The 20685-nt window shown below is 38.1% G+C and overlaps 1 protein-coding gene across 4 annotated transcripts in view; it reads right to left on the bottom strand.

Moving 5' to 3' along the window:
• The window catches only part of LOC144638092 (uncharacterized), an 87687-nt gene that overhangs the window by 62776 nt on the left and 4226 nt on the right, over positions 1 to 20685 (bottom strand). For all 4 annotated transcript variants that reach the window (XR_013567881.1, XM_078497236.1, XM_078497235.1 and 1 more), the window contains exons 4-20: positions 19579 to 19675; positions 18697 to 19025; positions 17943 to 18118; positions 16139 to 16282; positions 15330 to 15471; positions 14366 to 14599; positions 13506 to 13594; positions 11987 to 12224; positions 10611 to 10799; positions 9671 to 9847; positions 8775 to 9011; positions 8183 to 8271; positions 6833 to 7070; positions 4147 to 4335; positions 2174 to 2350; positions 1338 to 1574; positions 518 to 606 (exon numbers count right to left, since the gene is read on the bottom strand). Coding sequence is in view for 3 of the 4 variants with exons in the window: in XM_078497236.1 (XP_078353362.1) it covers positions 518 to 606; positions 1338 to 1574; positions 2174 to 2350; positions 4147 to 4335; positions 6833 to 7070; positions 8183 to 8271; positions 8775 to 9011; positions 9671 to 9847; positions 10611 to 10799; positions 11987 to 12224; positions 13506 to 13594; positions 14366 to 14599; positions 15330 to 15471; positions 16139 to 16282; positions 17943 to 18118; positions 18697 to 19025; positions 19579 to 19675 (3071 nt within the window). In the remaining variant the exon portion in view is untranslated. The remainder of the gene's footprint in view (positions 1 to 517; positions 607 to 1337; positions 1575 to 2173; positions 2351 to 4146; positions 4336 to 6832; positions 7071 to 8182; positions 8272 to 8774; positions 9012 to 9670; positions 9848 to 10610; positions 10800 to 11986; positions 12225 to 13505; positions 13595 to 14365; positions 14600 to 15329; positions 15472 to 16138; positions 16283 to 17942; positions 18119 to 18696; positions 19026 to 19578; positions 19676 to 20685) is intronic.

Genomic DNA, 20685 nt, shown 5'->3' with positions numbered 1-20685 from the left:
AAGAGAAAAAATAAAAGGTATATAAAAGGAAAAAAGGTAGGGAAAACTGTCATTTAGGTATTAAATGGTTTTCAAAATATCTCGAACTGACCTACTGAAAGGTTTATTCATCTAACTATTTTAAGATGTTATTTAAGTGAAAAGTTTAGAAAAGAGATGCAATGTCACTACTGTGTCTATTGTGGATATGTGAAAGGAGTGCCATTTTTCTATCGAAAGTGTGTGAAAGGGTTACCTTCTCTGTAAATTATTGTAAATACAAGGGTGCGAGTTTGGACCTCGGGGTGGAGCCTCCACGTAAAATTTATTTTTGAGAGCCCCCACCCCGCCTCGCCGGGAGGAGGGAATCTAAGCTGACGTTCAACGTCAGCCCAAAAGCAAAACTATTCCGTAATCAATGTTATAGTCAATCGTATTTGCCTGCTGTCTGCTCGGCTGAGTGCCTTAGAAAAGTTCCCTACAGCTTCCCTGCTGAACACTTCAGTTCTTTTTCTCTTTTCTTTCATCTTCAACTCACCTTCGTAACACCTGGTCTTGCTCCATTGGATACCTGAAATAGTCCATCCTTAGCAAGCTTAAGTGCTCTACCAGTGTAAGTCCATCCACCTTAAAAACCACGAAAGTGTTAATAAAAGACGTAAGAGGTACTACCCGAAAATTTGGGTGGGGCGAATCGTGTTGGAAACACGTGCACAATTTACCCTTCCTTTCCGAGTACCTTGTGGCACAGACTAATGAATTTCTTTTAGAAACAAACTCAGAAAAATGAATCTATCGTTTTTTTATAGTATTTTAATGTTAGAATTCTTTTTAACTTGTATCCCCAAATTAATTAACTTGAGCTAAATATGTCGACACTCAAATTAAGGTTTTATTTACTTACTTACTTACTTACTTACTTACTTACTTACTTACTTACTTACTTACTTACTTACTTACTGACTGACTGACTGACTGACTGACTGACTGACTGACTGACTGGCTGGCTGACTGGCTGACTGACTGACTGACTGACTGACTGACTGACTGACTGACTGGCTGGCTGGCTGACTGGCTGGCTGACTGACTGACTGACTGACTGGCTGACTGACTGACTGACTGACTGACTGACTGACTGGCTGGCTGACTGGCTGGCTGGCTGGCTGGCTGGCTGGCTGGCTGACTGACTGACTGACTACAGTAACAGTAACAGTAAATCTTTATTGTGCCTTACACTCCAAAGGGAGGTATTGGTCTAGTTACAATAAAGGTGTTATAGCAACTATGACTGACTTACTTACTTACTTACCTACTTACGTTCTCTTAAAATAAACTAGTTGTCATAGCTTTCCTCTCACCTCGTTGCCTGATGTTTTTAGCAGCGGCCATGAAAGATGCCTTTGTGGAATGCTGACTAAGTTTGATATCAAGATCGGCAGTGGTAGCGAATGTAATTACCCCCATCTGCACCCCATTCGGGCCAAAGTTAGAGAAGCCATCTGCTAGGAGAGCTACGAAATTTTTTTCTCGAGTAAAGTCACCGGAATCTATGCTACCAGACTCATCCATCATTACGCCTAGTTCCACTTTACAACCTGAAATTTAAAAATTATTGAGTAAAATGTAAGATAACTAAAGATTTTAATTTTATAACTTAAATTCAACGACCAGTTTCAAAATAGTTGAGACACGTTAGAGGGTGATTTCTCAAATTTCAAATGTTATACCTTTCCAATGATGTTAGGCTGTGTACATTACATTCAATTTGCAAGATGGAAAGGGGGTCAGAATCAAAGTTACTTTTTTCGGAAATGTGAACGTTTCTCTAAGTAAAAGGCAATTTTTACGAATATCCCAACCATTTTGAAACTCAGTGTAGCTTGTTTGATAGGTTCAACAAGTGAATACGACTTTAGTGTCTAAAGAAATTCAGTCTAACAATAGATAAGAGTGAGAAACGTATCTCATTTGTGGACACTCATGCAGTTAGTCAGAAAATTATTACTCAATTCAAAACAAAAGAAAAAAATTGATAGGTCACCGTACTCGTTTTCAAGAAAATGACGATTTACCTGGATAGGTCCGTAAATAAAAAGCTACCAATTTTTAATGCGCGCGCTGATCACGCGTTAAATTATGCACAATTCAATACTAGGAAATAACCTTAATGCAAGCGAAAAAGATAGAAACTTACATGATATAAAGGTTGACTCCGTCTGTGGTGCTGGGCATGTTGTTTGGAGGCCGTTACAGTTTGGTCTGTTGACGACGTGTTTCGTGATTTTACTTGTGCGCTGTCGGGTAATCTGACCACATGTGGCGGACCAACCTCCCCAAGAATTCCAGGAACACGTCACGTACGTGCATGGACCTGATTTGTAACGAAATGATTTGGTCACGCTATTTCAGGACATTCTGTTACATATATCTCTAAATCGAAAAGGAGCTCTAAAGCGGCCTTCACACGATAAACTAAAGTTGGCAAAGTCACGTTGGCAAACTCAAGTTGGTGTATGTGAACGACACAACAACAGTTGGCAAACAAGTTGGCAAACTGTTGGTGAGAATAGAGACAAGTTCTATTTTGTCGCCAACAGTTGGCCAACTTGTTTGCTGTTGTTGCGTCGTTCACATACACCAACTTTAGTTTCCCAATACGATTTGGCCAATGGTTTGTCGTGTGAGGGCCGCTTAAGCTATGGTATAAAACTACATAGAAGCATGCCAGAAATCATACTAAGCCTGCACAAAAGCCACAAAGTAGTACGGATCAGGGATAAAACGGGACAAAACTTATTTACATACATGGAAAGAGGCTGATCCTAAGCACTAGAATCGTCCTACCTCTCAGATAAGATTATCCTAGCGCTTGAATGATCCCAGCACAAGGACCAGACGCAGCCTTTCGCATGTTAACCATTCTCTTTCAAGGTAAATAGGGCTTTTTAAATGACATTTTCACACAAACTGAGATACATTTCAAAAACGCCGGGCTTTAGTTGATAATGGTCTTTTAATGAGAACCGAAGTATTGCGTTTACTTTTTGTTTGCCTGTTGTTCTTGCTTATACTTACAGTCGAACCTCTCCGTACGGACACCTCTCTAAACGGCCATCTTTCTATTACGGACAATCTCCGATGTCCCAACAAAATTCTCATATAATTCCTTAGAAAAAACCTCTATAATACGGACCCTCTCTAATACGGACAACGGACAGTAAATCTCGGCCCCAGGGAACAAATTCATATAAACTTAATCTCTTTATTACGGACACTTCGGTGATCTGGCGATGATATTTTGTGTTGATTGTGCGATTTCCTGTTTTTGGTTACAAAAACAACAACGTAACGCTTTATTCATCTTAGTCGATTCCCCGGGAGTCGTTTTCGGATTTGTGTTTAGTGTCAGGGTCGTAACCAGGTATATTTTTTCATTGCTGATCCCAAATTTTAGCTTTAAAATTTGATTCCTGATCCCCAAAATGTGGCAACATTTGATCCCTGATTCCATTCTGATCCCATCTGATTGGCCGATCCGGATCCCATGACTTGTTACCCGGGATCCCGTGTCCATGATCCCGATCCCGAGGCTGTGATCCTGATCCCAAGGCTGTGATCCCTGATCCCATATACCTGGTTACGACCCTGTTAGTGTTAATATTTTTAACTGCAGCATTGCGTTGCAGAACATTTCGACTTACTAAATACTTTAAGCTGTCAATGAAGTCAAAAGTGGCGCCATAGTGGTGGCCTCTATAATAAGGATACCTCTCTTATAAAATCGGGCACTTTGCTCTGTCCCTTCGGTGTCCGTATTAGAGAGGTTCAACTGTACATCTCAGTTAAGCTTGCAAGATGATCTTCGGAGTAGTCGCCATTTTTGTATTTCGAAGGTTTTAAGTGTACCCAAATGCAATCCGTTTTAATCTTCTCTTATTTTGTCCATCCATGCCCCTTCTTGGCTTTTTTGTGTTTCTTTTGTGTTCTTCACAACTTTAAGCCGTTATTGTGACGACTGTATTTCAGTTATTTTTATGACCAGTTAGTGAGTGCTGAAATCGCCTAAAATTGTTTGACCTAGCCCCTTTGTCATACTAAAAGACTTTGTTTTCTAGTCATGTTACATCTCAAGGAAAGATACTTCTTGGAGAAAAAAAAAACACTTACACAAGGAATTTTTAGTTTCCACTTTTTCCTTTTCACACGTTGTTGTAAGACCCGAACATCCTCCCTGTTGCTCTTTGATGTGTTCGTTCTGTTTGGTCAGCGTTCTCTTCCTTTTCATGCCATTGCCGCATGATGTGGACCACGAGGACCACACGCTGTAATCACATGTCACGTACCGACACTTGTATTCTGTAAACAGAAGGAAACCAAAATGAATTAGATTGATGTTATGTCAAAAACACGACAAACTCAAATACAGTAAAAACCCGCGTATAAGAACCTAGAAGTTAAGAAACCCCTGGCAGAAATTTGCTTCCTTAATACCCCAAAAGGTTCTTATATGTGGGGTTAAACTATTTTATTTATAATACAATAACTGTATAAGGATGTCTTTAGAGATCAAGAATTGCACAGGGAAGCTAAAAAATGCCAGTAAGTACCCCAAAATATAAGAACCTGTTTTGCCAAACTCTAAAAAAGCAGGTTCTTATACGCGGGTTTTTACTGTAACACTATGAAAGTTATGTTCAAATTAAATGATTCACTAAGGGTACTTTTACTACTGCCAAAGCGACTCTTTGATTATTAGACCAAATCAGAGTTATAAAAAGAGTCCCCTGGCAAAAATGAACAACACTTACTTAAATTCACTCTTCTTTACCCTCTCCTTCCCACTAAGAATAGACTGACTACAATGTAACGAAACTATTATTTTCTAGAGAAACTGATGTAAACCTCATTAAAAAACTCATTTTTCAATCCGGAAGCTTAGCTCTACATGGGATCAGAGAACGTTTCCCAAAATGAAACGGAAAAGTTAAAATTAAACTTTAGGAAACTCAAAAAGAAAAGTAAAGGTTTAAACATGAGGGAACTCAAAATAAAACAAAAAAGTTAAAACAAGAGGGAACTCAAAATGAAACGGAGAAGTTAAAACAAGTGGGAACTCAAAATAAAACAAAAAAGTTAAAACAAGTGGGAACTCAAAATCAAACGGAGAAGTTAAAACATGAAGGAACTCAAACTGAAACAGAGAAGATAAAACACGAGGGAACTCAAACTGAAACGGAGAACTTAAAACACGAGGGAACTCAAAATCAAACGGAGAACTTAAAACACAAGGGAACTCAAAATCAAGCGGAGGAGTTAAAACGCAAAGGAACTCAAAATTCGACAAAATTAAACGAAGAAATTAAAACATGAGGGAAATCAAAATTAAACAAAGAAGTTAAAACACGAGAGAACATAAAATCAAACGAAAAATTTAAAACACGAGGAAGCTCAAAATGAAACGGAGAGGTAGAAACAAGACGGAACTTAAAATCAAACCGAAAAACAAGTTAAAACATGAGGAAACTCAAAATGAAACGGAGAATTTAAAATCAAATGGACAAGTTAAAACTTGAAGGAACTCAAAATGAAGCAGAGAAGTAAAAACATGAAGGAACTCAAAATAAAACGAAGAAGTAAAAACAAGAGGGGACTCAAAATGAAACGGAGAAGTAAAAGAAAGAGGCAACTCACAGTAAAACGGAGAAATTTTAACATGAGGGAACTCACAATTAAACGGAGAAGTTAAAACATGAAGGAACTCAAAATCAAACAGACAAGTTTAAACAGCCGGGAGGGAACTCAAAATCACCCGGATTAAGTTAAAACATGAGGGAACTCAAAATCGAACGGACAAGTTAAAACTAAAAGAGGGAGTTTAAAATGAAACAAAGACAGTTAAACACGAGGGAATTTAAAATCAAACGGACAAGTTAAAACTAAAAGAGGGAATTCAAAATGAAAGAAAGACATTTAAACAAGAGGGAACTCAAAATCAAACGGACAAGTTAAAACATTAGGGAACTCAAAATGGGCCGCAGAAGATAAAACACGAGGGAACTCAAAATGAAACCGAAAAGTTAAATCACGAGGGGGGCTCAAAATGGAACGGAGAAGTAGAAACAGAGGGCACTAAAAATAAAGCGGAGATATAGAAACATGGGGGAACTCAAAATAAAATGGAAAAGTGATAACACAGAGGAATGACATTACTTGGTTCATGTATTTTGGTTGCTCTGCTTTGCTAAATTTACCGTGCACAACTTCTCACCCCACATATGTAAATACACACAACCCACAATCCTTCATTTTGATCCGACAAATGGCTAACGCTCGAATCGTCAGCTTTCTAAATTCGGTACTGTGGTTAATTAAATAAATAATAATGGATTGATGTGTGGAAAGAAAGAACTCAGAAAAAAATTCTGAGTTCACAGATGGGACTCGAACCGACGACCTTCCGTACACTAGTCGGACGCTCTAACCACTGAGCTACTGAGAACTCTAATGGCGAGCAGTGGTCATTTGTGATAATTAGATAATTAGATAATTGTGATAATTAGATAATTAGAGCAGTTTTCAATTGAGTGTCGTAGAACCAAAACCGAAATAATCACTCTTGCCAATCACAAAAACACAGACAAACCAGTGAACCAATCAAAACTCGAAGAAAAGACATGTTGTCGTCACGAAGCGCGGGAAAACCAACGTGAGCATGTCACAGTTCGTTTTGGTTTTACGTGTCTTTCTAAACCAATCACAAAGCAAAGTAATGCAAAACCAAAGCAAACGTGAATTACTTTAGACACTCACGTGAAAACCGCTCTAGCAAAGTGACTACAATATGTTAACTTACTCTTGCATGCTGACTCGCCGATCCTTGTCAACAGAGTTTGCAGTTCCTGCATGTTAGCAACATAGAATATGTGCTCGTTGACAGGGGCAGTAGCCATCATCTCCAGCTCGCGTCTATTTATGTTTCTACCGATTCCAATGGCGAAGATATTCACGTAGCTTTCTTTTAGATTCTGAAGAGGAACGCGAAGCGACTTCTCTCCTCCTGTACTGGCCCCGTCAGTTAAAACGACAAGAATCTGAAATGAAGAAACAAAAAATTATTCCGCATTTAATATTGTTCTTACAAATGCTACAACGAAGTTTTGCTTTACGTTTTTCCTCGGTAAGTGAGTTCACTAGACGATATTCGTAGTAGTAAGGTAGGTAGTAGGTAGTAACTTTATTTTAACACGGTAAATTCATCAGAAATATACAATAATAAAATACTAAAGGTAATAAATACAATACAAATAACTAAACAATACTAATCTATACTAAAATAAAAAAAAAACAACTCTGCTTTACATGAATGCCGTGTGGTATAAAAAGTAAAAAGCTAGTTTAGGACTAAGAAAAATGATTTCGGCAAAAAAAAAAACCGATATTTTGGTAAAGTATTTTTTGAGGCGTTAAGGCCTGGCTTAACTAGGAAACATTGTTTCGGACGCAAATGTTTCCCAGTCTAGACACGCGGGAAACAAATGTTGCGGAAACAAATTTTGCTTCACGGAAACAAAAAATGTTTTTGCCTCAAGTCAAAAACGTTTTTGCTTCTTGGACACAAATTTTGCTTCCGAAACATATGTTGTCCAGCTTAGCCACCCTGGAAGCACTGTTGACTAGTTTATGCGCATGCGTGACAGTTTGTTCCCGGGACATTGTTTCCTAGGCCACACGGGCAGTAAAACATTTTCCTTGTTCCCCGCTAATTTAGCCACCTAGGAAACATGACAAGGAACAATGTTTCCGCAACAATGTTTCCTAGTTAAGCCAGGTCTTTTTAAAATGACAAGTTTTGATCACCTTTGTGAGATAAGATAGTCTTTTTCATGGTATTGAACAATCGTTTTGATTACCTTATTGTTACTTATTTTCGCGGGACTTAATTTTCGCGATTTTCGCGATTTTCAAAAAATCGCGAAATTAAAGACCCGCGAAAATTAATTTTAAATGATTTCTATTGTATTTTTTATGCTAATTACGTCTTTTTGGCCAAATCGCGAAAATTTTATATAACAATAAGGTAATTGTTGTTGTTGTTGTTGTTGTTGTTTATTGTGTTGGATGTATGGGTGTGTACGTAATTACTGGAAAACGTTTTTTTGGCTTGGCTGGATAAGGTGTTCTTTTGTGTTTCTTTCTTACAAACCTTTGTGACACCAGGTCGAGCGCCATTTCGTGTCTGGAAAAGCTCATTCTTGGCAACGTTTAGAGCTTTGTCTGTGTACGTCCAACCCTCTGTTGATAAAATAACAAACATATTAAAACCACTAGTACAATATGGTATTGCGTTTTATGAAGAATTTTATGCTGTGTTTTAACCTTTTTTTATTTTGAATGAATTTTGTACAGCACGGTGCAAACGATCTGTTTTTGTGTTGAAAACAAATTTGACAGGTTTGAAACTCTCGCCCTTACATCTTGAATATTATGATTTCATGCAGTTGCCTTGGTAACGTAGGAAACCAAGCAACATCACATGCTGCATGTCCCTTCCAGCCTCGTCCCCAATCGTCCCAGGCGAGTTGGGATGTGACGTCATCGGTCAAGCTTGTCGGGAGAGTTCATTTCCAAGCTTTCTTCGCTCACTCGCACAGCCCGAATTGGTCTGCGTCCGTTAATGTTATGTGTCAGCACCTTAATGGCGACTGAGAACTGACGCAAGAGCCCACGTGACACTAGCACGTGAGCGAATCCCAGTCCCCATTCGTGACCGTACAAACTACAGATAACCCACTTACTAAACTGTCTGATGCTTCGTACAGCGTTTATGAATTGCATCTTGTTAGAGTATTGATTGAGCTTGATATCAAGATTAGCATCTGTGCTGTAGGATATGACTGCCATCTGCATTCCGTTCGGACCAAAGTTAGTGAAGCCGTTTGCCAGAGATTTGATGAAATCTTTCTGTTGCACAAAGTCACCGTCTTTAATGCTGCCTGATTCGTCCATTAAGATGCCCAATTCGCCCTTACAACCTGCAAACACAAAGGTTTTGTAGTAAATGTAAACCTTAACTGACAAGATTGTAACTTTAAGTAGGGAAGGAAAGGGAAGGTAAACTTAATTTAAACACGGTTAAAACATCAGCATCAGCTGTCCTTACTAAACATGAATACTAATATTCTAAAGATAAGCTATTATAAAGAAAAAGCTGCTTTCCACGAATGCCGTGCCTTAAATTAAACCTTGAAATTGCCCAAGTGACTCTGCTTGTCTTACGTTGGAAGAACGACTGTTCCATAAGATTGTGCCGCTATAGGCTGGATAGGTAAAGCTATTTTTGTAATAGTTTGTGCGCGGTAATGGAACGTTGAGTTAGTTTTCAGAGTCCCTCAGGTTGAACGCTGGTTCTCGTTCAAGTTTTGGTCAAGTTTTCTTATTAATTATATGCGAGTTCATATCTTTATAGGTGTTAGCTTGCGCTAACTCACATAAAACGACTGAAAACGCATAAAAGGTGTCTTCCTTTGCTTTCAGTGACCATATTCTAAGCCATAACTTGTAAGAGTGTGTTTTGTAGTAGATTATAAACTAAAGTCGGCCCATATACTTCCGTTGTGCAATCGTGCATAATTTTACTGGCAAGTTAACACATATCATTATATATCCAATGGGGTGAGAAATTGTCACTTACAAGAGACATAGAGGGACTGGACTTCCGGTTTGGGACACGTTGTCTGCAAACCGTTACAGTTGGGTCGGTGGATGATGGATTGCGTGACCTTGCTGGTACGTTGGCGTGACATTCGCCCACAGGTGGAAGACCAACTGCCCCACGAATTCCAGGAACATGTTACACTAACGCAAGGACCTGTCGTTACAAACCACAATTTCAAAAGAACTAATAATTGTACTTGGAAAGTACCCACCATTCTAAAAAATGGACAGTGGTCTCTTTATGTATCCCCTCCCCTATTCTCCGTCTTAAAAGATGGTGTCTTGCTTTAATTTATATAGCCCCAAAAGGTGTAAAACTAGCGTGACTTTCAGACATCCCCCTCCGGTAGCCTACCATCGGGAGTAGGCGACAACAGGGGGATGTCTGAAGTTCAGGCTAGTGTAATACTATGAAAAAATTCAAACATCTTTGTGATTATTAGGCCAATAGGTTTTGTCAATTAGGATAATCAATTTTCTTGCCTTGCAGCCGTCCCCCCCCCCCCCCCACCCCCAACGCTACACGGTCCACCTGAAGTACCTGTCCACTTAAATTCCCTACGTTTGTAATTATTTTTTTATATTATCACTCCTTAATGCTACAGTAAACCTCTCAATTCGTCCGCAAATTACAGTGCAAGAATTCTATGAATTATGCTATTCTGTAATAAACTCACAGTTTTATAAGCCACGTTTTTGCTAGGTAACTAAAAATTTACAGGCTTTAAGTAGATAATTATCGTAAAAAGTAGGTAAGTAAGTAGCGCAAAAAAGTAAATAGGACAACTACATTTTTCGTTTAGCAGAGGTAATTGTAATGTAGCATGTACCGTTAGTGTTGCACGTAGTGTAAGTATCTGTTGTAAGAATGTCTTTGTGTTGCAATAAAAAAATGAAAATAAAAAAAATTAACTCACAGTTTGTGGTTTTAGTTTCAGTCTCCTGCTTGTCACACGTGACTTTGAGTCCTGAGCAGCCTCCCTGTCTCTTGATGTAATGTTCGTTGACCTTGGTCAATCCTCGAGTGCGTTTTATTGAGACGCCACAACTAGCTGACCATGTACTCCACTGGCTATAGTCACACGTCACGTAACGGCAATTATACGCTGCGAAAAAAAATCTTTTCTCAGTCAAAGCTTTCAATTTAAAAAAAGCTTCTGCTCAATCACAACTAATACAGATAGATAGATAAATTGTTAATTTAAATCACAACTAGCAGCTATAAGCTGAATAACTTGTGTTTTAAAAAAAACAATAGACCAGTCGGAACGCAAACAGAAACCTACGCCAAGCGCGCGAAAAACGCGGGTAAACCAATCAAAACTCCTGATTTGCTTCGGTTTTAGTGATTTGTTGAAAACGAGCATGCTTTGTTCGATTGGTTGGAGGACGTTGCACGGTGTTTTTTTTGCCAATTAGAGAGCTTCGCTAACGTGACGTCATAGAAACAACAAAGGTTAGTTTCTTAAGAACTGTTGTGCTCCGTCTGCAAGTAAGTGAAGTTAATAAAGGAAAATTAATATATCGCCGTAGAGAATATGCGGAAAGCTAACATTTCGATCATCAGCTCTTACGTGGTTACGAAACTGTTATCATTTTACTCCAACGAAAGGCTTTCGCTCAAAATGTCGGATTTACAAATTCGCTACGTCGGTTGCTTACATTTTATAGGTTTCAGCTAATTAACTCAGTGTATCAAAGCAAAGAGTTTTACAGTAGAAACCCGATTACTCAAAACCTCAATTTCTCGAATCTCCCGATAACTTGAACCAAAAGTGGTTACCTTCTCTCAGTCAAACACTGCAGTTTACACCTCGTTTTCTCGAGCCAATCAGTTCCTTTCCCTTGGAGGTACAAGAAATTGAGATTCTACTGAACTTTTCGACAGCCAATCAACAAAATATGCTCTACATGATGTGTCTTCTTAGTAGCAGGCAAGTCAAAAAACGACAATTTTTTTTACTAAGTTTAAAAGACATGTTTCGACAGAAACTTCTGTCTTCTAAGATAAAAGAGGCCTTTCATATCCAAAGGGAACAACCTTCTTTGAATAAACAATTACACCATATAGAGCCCTTATAATTCTTACGTTGTCACGTTTTATGTTCATTCTGTTGTCACTATTCATCATAATTAGCATTTTTGTCTTCTTATTATAAGTTCAACTTCCAACCCTTTGTACACTAATTAACTGAAGATAACAGAAGTTTCCGTCGACACATGTCTTTTAAACATAAAAGTTCTGTCGTTTTCTTTATAGTTCTACAATTAATGCAGTTTAAACAAAACTTACTTTGACACGATGAAGCTGTAATGGAGCCAATCAGAGTCCGTAACTGATTCATGTTCTGGACTGAGAACACGTGTGTATTAGCAGGGGATGAAGCCATAAAGTTGAGTTCATTGCGATTCGTTTTGTCACCCACACCGATGGAGATGATGTTCACTGAAGCATCTTTGAGTTTCTTGATTGGATCTTTCAAAGTTGGCATTCCTCCAGTGCTTTGTCCGTCTGTGATGATTATTAAAACCTACATTAAAAAGATAACTGCAAGTTATAAATTGCATTCATAAACGTTTGGACAAAGCATACATAACGTCAATCAATCTAAATCCGGATTCACAAGTGAATTCCATTGATGTATACAGTGACAGCAACAGATGAACTCAAATTATGGGATTGGGGGGGGGGGGGGTAAGAAGACAAAATAGGCAAGGAAGAAAGTGCCCCCAAGGCTTTCCTTTTCCCTAGATCCGCTACCGAGATAACCCAGTGTTAGTTGGTATATAAACATGATTTTGCATGGTTCGTTACGTTTAGCAACTAAAAAATATATTTGATTCACGTTCGCTAAATACAAACATCCATCTTAACCAGATTCAACATCTTTACAGCATGGTTTAACTTTTTGGCAGTTTTTTTTTCCAGCAAAAAATTCGAACAACGTCGCTTTTAGAGCAAAGTTATTTGTAGATTCATTTTCCAAATGCCGCTAGTGCATAAGTTGTGGAAAAAAAAACCGAGTTTGGTCGAATCCCATCACAAGGATTGGTTCAGGAATTGAAAAAACTCTTGCAACGTGCTCTAACCAGTCAGAACAAAAGTGTTTTTTTTTTTCATGGGTCCCGATCGATCGATCGATCAATCAATCAATTTATTATTATAATGTCATGGCGCGGGAGGAGGTTGCCCTCACTATCTGAGCCGGAGGCTCATGTAGAAAACACATCACAATAATTAAAATATAGTATAAAAAACAATGGGAACTAGAATAAGTAATAAATAATAAAAAAATATTAAAAAAGCTAGATTACAATCTCTTATGAGTAAATATATTAAAATGTACAAATGCTTTAACCCACTCACACTAAAACTAATTGTTGCACCCAGGATTAAAATCTAAACAAAAATGATAATTATGCTAAAAATAAGTCGCTAAAATATGTGATATACAATAATTAAACATGCAACTAGTCTTTAAGTTAAAAAAAGTCAAATGTTTTTAAATTATTTTGAAAGTTTCTCAAGTTATAAGAATGTTTGATGTAAGAAGGGAGCTGATTCCATAAGTGCGTTAACTTGTAAGTGAACGAGTTGTGGTAATAGCGATTGTTGTAAGACGGTTGCACAAGATTTAATCCACTAAGGTTGTAAAGAGAAATGCGTTGTTGAAATAAGTTGGAGATGTAACTCAGTCCATTTTCCTCAACACATTTCGTTATTGACACACGTTTGATTAGCCGTTTTTTGTTTTGATACGGTAAAAAACCTTCTGCATAAAAGAACAAGAGACTGTGTAGTTCTTATTTACCTTAGCAACATTTGCACGTGCACCTTTGGAGGAAATAAAAAGTTGAGAGTAGGCCAGGTTCAAAGCTTTACCAGTATATGTCCATCCACCTACAAACCAAGAGAAATTTATATCTTTCAATTACAAACTCAAAGCTAAGCAGTATTTATTTTCCTTTCTGATTTCTATACTTTTTTCAATGTTAATTTTGAGAATTTCATTTTTATTGAGGAACTATACCATCCGCCGACTGCATAGCTAGCTTATGATTTTAGTTGCTCTGATAATCTCACTATAAGAATAAGTTCAATTTTTAAGGCAGCATAAGACATTGATAACTACATGATGTTTTTATTAAAACATATGAAGTTGGGTTAAGCAATACCCATTACTAAAATTATGAAAATCAAATCAAGAAGTAAAACAATACAAATCTTTCCTAACTGACATCTCTACAATTGTGGGCTAGGCTTCCTTAGAATTATTGGTATCCATCATTCACATTGAAGTTTACTATTATTCAGCAATAAACAGGTTCGTATCGTGAAATGTTGTTTCCTTGATTATACTATTTTTCACAATTTTTTTCTATTCCTGATAGCTCACGTTCTTTTAGTTATCTTTAAAGTTTCCCATGATCCTGTTTAAAAAAAAATTAAAAAATAAAATGATGCCGTTTTGATCCGGATTTTGGCTCTGATACACAGTCCCACTCGCTGTGATTCTGATCCTGGGGCTCTAATCCCTACACTTTGATATCCGACTCCACATTCTACATTATGACCCTTAGCTAAGGGGAGTATTGCAAACTTCAGTACAACTAGAGATGGATCTCTTTAAACAATTTTTAAGATACTAATGTTTTGTTATCATCGTGATACCTGCATGTCTTATTGCACTGACTCCACGTTGAAAGAGACCAAGATTGCCATATTTATTGAGCGCGATATCCAGTTGAGCTCCTGTACTGAAGCTGATGACGCCAAACTGCGCGGCACTGGGACCGAACTGAAAATGACCCGCCAAAGACTTTACAAAGTTCTTTTGCCGCTCAAAGTCAGCTGTGCTGACGCTGCCAGACTCGTCCATCAATATGCCAATGTCCACCTTACAAACTGAAAAAGATTATACTTAATTAATTGCAAGAATATTTGTGTTTTTTTTCCACGGTAGGCCTATGGTCTCACAAGAGTATTAGATAATAACTTCATTATCTTATGAAGAAACGACCAACGTCTAAGAGTAGTTTTGAGATTTCAATCAATTTTATTTGGGGCTCAGTTTTGTTGAGTCCGTTTATACTTTCTACCTTGGTTTATAATGACAGAAGAACTTAAATCAACTTTTAAAATTGCATAAAGCAGAGAAAAAGATAGGACTTCAAAAGAAGATCATGAAAAGTTAGGAAAGAAAAAATCTCAAAAAGAAATAATTTTTACTCAATTCTCAGTTGCTTAAGAAAAATACTCGAGGGACTCTAAGTGGTCATATTTCGTCCTTTGTCGTTGTTGCTAATATTGGTAATGTTATATATTTCTTTTGTTGTTGTTATAGTGGTCAATGCGCCTAGCTACATCAAGCGGGTTCTCAGGCATACCACTCAAACTGAAACGAAACAAATATTAATAAACATAACAAGCTTTAAAATCCCGGCTGGCAGGAGGCAGATCAGTTGGCTATTTACAAACATGACTGAGTAGTTGAACTAGGGTCTTCCAAACTGAAACAACTCCACCTAGTGGTTAGATGGGTATTACGAATCACAATTGCCAATCACGGTCTGGGACAGGAGCAGCCTGGAATTTTGTAGCTATTAAAAGTGACCACACACACAAAAAACGTTACCCTTTAGACACCCATATAGCTCCATTCTCATGGAGATGTGATTGTGCCATGTCTTGGGATGCAGTCTAAGAAAGCGAGCCTCGATGTTGGGTGAGACGTTGTGTTTAACGACAGAATTTCTGTCTCTATTTCCGGTAAATACCTAGAGAGTAAGAAGGAACATAAATTTATGTCTCTAAAATTCAAACATTTTACTATAGGGTTGTCGATAACACTCAAGCATTTTAAGTCACTTTATTTGAAAAACAGACCGTGAGCGTGAAACCTGCGAACAGGCTCCCGAGTGGGGTTACGCAAGCGAGCGCGGCGCAGGCCACGCTTCGCTCGCGTCTCCCCTCGGGAGCCTGTTCGCAGGCTATGAGCGTGTTCCAAATGCGTTTTTATGTTCATTGGTTTCATAAAAGGTTCGATAGTATTTTTTTTAAGCTTCCTCTATATGACTTCTCAACAGACGTATTAACTTAAAAAATATTAAATCTTTTTTTGTAATGTATAACATTGCCTTCAAATTGGAGTAAAACCTGGAGGTAATACCTTACCAAGGCAGAAAAAAAAAGAAATAACAAATAAACTGGAACTGAAGAAAAAAGGACGGCTTAGCCTAGTCCCATTATCATCCGTGTTCTCTGGTCAGAGTATTAAAGCAACCAGAGAAGACAACTGAAATTCAGACAGATAGAAATGTCTTCAAATAAAGACGACTGAGATTCATTTTGATGGTCAAATTTCAAAAAAAAAAACAATAGGCTAATTTTTCAAGACGTATAATCCTCAACATAGCGACTTTAATAAACAATATTTCTTCAAACCTTCTGATGTCCACCGACACTGTAGACGGAGTATTTTGAACCATCTTCGCTGTAAGACAGAGTGTAACTTGTCACCCATTGATCATAGTCAGCTCTTCCTTGTGTAGCACAAGCAGTGATTTGTACTGGACGGTGAAATGAAACCTTAAAAGCAAGATGCAACACTTCTTTTTATATTTGTTTGATAAAATTACATGAAATAAAATAAAGGGGGGGGGGGCCCGGGGGGGTGGAATGAACTTGCGGGGCCCATTTTTTTAAAAGGGAAAAGCAAAAAAGTTGGACGGAAACGAGCTCTGGGGAATATTAAAACTCCTAAATTTTAAAATACCGTTTACGTCTAAAGTGACCGAGAACTGGGGGTCATACTGTATAGCTATTGTGCTGTGGATTGGTTATTGTCCAAGAAACTGTTTTTTGGGGGGGCTTTTCTCAAATAAAATATAACAAAATCATAGCTTAGCAACTATCGTATAATATTCCGACAGAGAGGTTCAATTAATCGTTTGCCTTTTGCGAAGATAATTACTGCTTACCTTGTACATGTACTCAATCGTTTTGGGGAAGCCGAGACGCAAAAAAGGATCTGGGTACGAGATTAAATTTTCGCGCCAAAAACGCGGCTGCTGCTCATCCGCGTCTGCAACTCTCGATAAAAATCGTCCTCGTATAAAAAAAACTCAGTCAAAACCGATAAAGTTTGAAGGATTTTTTCGCCAAATTAACCCCAGAAGAAGGGAAAAAAAGCGTTAACATGTAAAAGGTAAGACCGTAAGAAGTCTAAGCTCAAATAGTTTATTTTTTAAACTACAAATAGTTGAGGTGGCATGAACATCGGCGAGGAACGTCGCTGCCACATAATCGACACATAAGCTTAAGTTTGGACTCGCTGAATGCGAGCAAACTCTCCGATTTGTTGTTTATTAAACGCTAATTAAAAGCGTATTTATTGAATCTACTCAGTGATTCACCGTCAGAAAACACTCAGTACAAGAATCATTGGCTACTTATAATTATAATTGTGCACATATTGTGATTTTGTACGAACTAGCAGTAGATATTTTTACCATTTTTATGCCTGCAATATTCAACCAAAATTCGTGAAATATTTCAGTTCTATATTTCTAAAGTATCAGCCTATTTAGTTGCTGTGGGATAACCTTCAATACTAATTGAAAAAATTAATACTGAAACTGAAACTAAATTGAGATAGAATTAACTGTTGTAGTCAATCTATTGACAGGAAGGTTTGGGCGTGAATGTTTTCAGTTACAGCAAATTTAACTTGTCTCCAACCATGTAGGATTTTTAATTTATGGTTGGGAAACAAGGTTAACTTTGAGGAAGTTATTTGCAATATCAAACTTGAGGCAGATATTTTTACACTTTATCTAGCTAACAAATTAGTTTATAAAACCCTGGCCAAATATTAACATAATAGTACACGCAAGGCGCAAGAAAAGCCATTTCAATGCTTCAGACTTCAGATACCCGGAAGTCAAGGAAGCCCTTAGACACAAGTAGGACCCAACAGGACGCCCCTCAGCCCAAAACGAATCCGCAAGGCCCCGGGGGAAAAAAAAAAAAAAGAAAAAAAAAAAAAAAAAAAAAAAAAAAAAAAAAAAAAAAAAAAAAAAAAAAAAAAGTCAAAAAAAATCACAATAAATTCTTAAATTTCTTCTTTGGTGAAATACTCTCTAATAGAAGGATGTTATATTTGGAAAGGAAAGAGGTTGGAGATTTGCTTTTACTTGTGACTTCGTTTGGCAAGAGCTCAACGAATCAGTCTCTTAATTTCCCTCACCTCAAGCCACTGATAGGCATTGTTGGCCCTTGCTGACCACGCACCAGGGTAACTGTACTGTTTTGGCATGTTTAGTCTTCCTCTCCATGCAGCATGTGTATTGCTATGAGCAGATGAAGCTCTCATTTGGCTGTTCTCTACCCAACCGCTTTGTACACCGAGAGGCTTATCACAACCTGTATTGTAAATAGGAGAAGGTATACAAAACCAGAAAATATTTCTGTCTTAACTTTTCCTTGCCAAACGACGTTTGAATCAGAATAAGCTATATCAGTAGAGTTTTTGCGAGGATTGAAAGCCTACCAAAGTTTGTCAATACAAGCCCTTAATGGAAAATAATAGCTTATTTTTGGAAATCTTACGGGAGTTACTAAACAACAGTTATTAGAGAAATAGCGGAGAGTTCTTCCACTGAATGAAAAGCATCACTACCCCCCCCCCCCCAACAACTGAACAAGGCTGTATAGTATGAGATAACGGCCCCTTCATATACTGCATAACAGTGTTTTTTTTGCATACGCGCGTTCGCGTTCGAGGGGTGTATACTTAAGTAGAATTACAAATACACCTTTCGACCTGGCCTAAACGGGGCCTAAACGTTTTTAAACAGATATAAAAAAAATGGATACTATAGAAGTGATCAGAGAAAGGGAGTGTACTTCCTCTAAACGTTACAAGTAAATTCCATCCATCAATCCTTGTAAGAATTCTACTGAAACTTTAATTACATTCATTTGGTTAAAATATGACTTACTTCCACCAACTGATGGTACCTCCCCAAAGTAAGTCATGCGTCTTCTGCAATAAAACCCGCCAGCGTTCCTATAGCTCGGACCAATCCATTTAGCATTCGATGCCACTCTACTGACTCTTAAACCACCACTGTTATCGCCGTGAACAGTGGCCGCTGGCCAATTACTGTCGTCAAATCCAGTCGTGTGCCAGTTTCTTATGGCTTGAGTTGTGCACTTCCACTTGTTATCAGTTACAATGCCGTTTGCGAACGAACCGATGAGTCCTGTGGGGCCACCGCAGTTTTTCACGTAGATTGCAACGACTTGAAGATCTGCAGGAAAGTAGAAGCTGCAGAAAAGAAAAACATTTAGCTTGTTTCTGACTGAAACTGCAAGAACTCAAATGAAAACCCAGCTAAATATGTTAAAAACAGACAGAAAACTAACTGACAACCTAAATTTTCATATGTAAAAACTAAGGTTCCACAAATTCGTGACTTTGTTGTAACATGTGGGACTTCTGTTCAGAATGACATGTAGTTAGTAACTTCTGTGAGGGGCCTAAAGGGGTAAAATGGGAACTGGGATTTGGGCAAGATTTTACTGGGAAAATGGGATTTGGGTCACTGGGAGTGGGAAACACAAACAAATAAACAAAAAATTGGGATGGGAATTTTGAAAATCGGGAGGACAATAGACTAGGAAATGGGATTTTAACCTTCCCCCCCTCCCCCAATTCAGGGCCCTCTTCTATGCAAAGACAATTTAATACCAACTAAGCATTATTTAAGACTAATGTTCAAGCTTTTATGTAAGTATAAAGTGGACGATTACCTGCATCAAAACTAAAAAAAAGTATCAATTTAATTACACATCTCTACAGAATTTATTCTACTAAGTACCTCACAGGAACATCCCATCTTCCATTGTCGTTTCCCAGGTATTTTCCATTGGCGTAGACCCATGATTGATCATCTCCAGTAATCAGGGCTTCCATTCCTTTTAACAGTTAACATACATGTTGATTTGCTACATTCACTTGTTTCTTAGTCTTATACAGAACTTCACTACTTGTTCCCGTCCCTCTTATTTTTCCTTGCGATAAAGACTGGAGCGGAATGAGGCGGGGTTGCAGGGCGGCTGCCAGTCGCTCCCTGATTTTTGTCCGGCCTTCCCTTGATGCAACGCGTTCTAGTCAAACCGCCTCGGGAGCGACTGGGAACGAGTCTGGAACTTCAGTACAAGTTTGTTCTGATGGTCGCCATAGCGCGCGTTACTTAAACTAAAGAAATAAAAAGATATTAACGGCAAATGCGTTTGATATAGGGTGGATAATTTTATGTCCTTGTGTCACGTCGAAAATAAAATTCCCACCTAAAATGAAGTTTGCAAGGAAAAGAATGAGTTACTCAACGTGGTACGGCGGGTGAGAAATTTTAGTTTTTTCAGCTTTCTCCGTGCCCCGCCTTTCCCGCTTGTACCTAAAATCTTTTTTCCAGTTAGCTGTCCAGGACACTTGGTTTCAGGAAAAATGAGTTCATTTCCTGAACGAAACACTTTCCCGCAAAGTGTCCCCGGAATATGAGTCACGGATCACTGCCAAAATAAGAATCAGAATGAGTTTACGTCTGCGCTTCTCATATCCCCCTCAGCTTAAGTTAAACACCAATCTTTTGTCATAGCATGTCCTTGATCATGTACACTTTATTCTAACCTACGTCTCAAGACTCATTAGATCCCGATTAAGCATAACGTTTAACGGCAAACTGCGAACGCGAGCTCGCTTTTTATTTTGTTACCTTTTTATCGAATTCTAAAAGTGATCCCATGTCCTTGGTCATGTACACTTTATTCTAACCTACATCTCTAGACTCATTAGAGCGATTAAGCAGACGTTTAACGGCAAACTGCGACGCGAGCTTGCTTTATTGTTACCTTTTTATCGAATTCTGAAATTGATCCCTCATAAAAATAAAGAAAATATCCCACGTTCACGACAAACACAAAAA

This window comes from Oculina patagonica, chromosome 14, assembly GCF_052425735.1.
Source record: "Oculina patagonica isolate OP01 chromosome 14, crgOcupat, whole genome shotgun sequence".
NCBI lineage: Eukaryota > Metazoa > Cnidaria > Anthozoa > Scleractinia > Oculinidae > Oculina > Oculina patagonica.
This window is presented reverse-complemented; position numbering and strand designations above follow the sequence as displayed.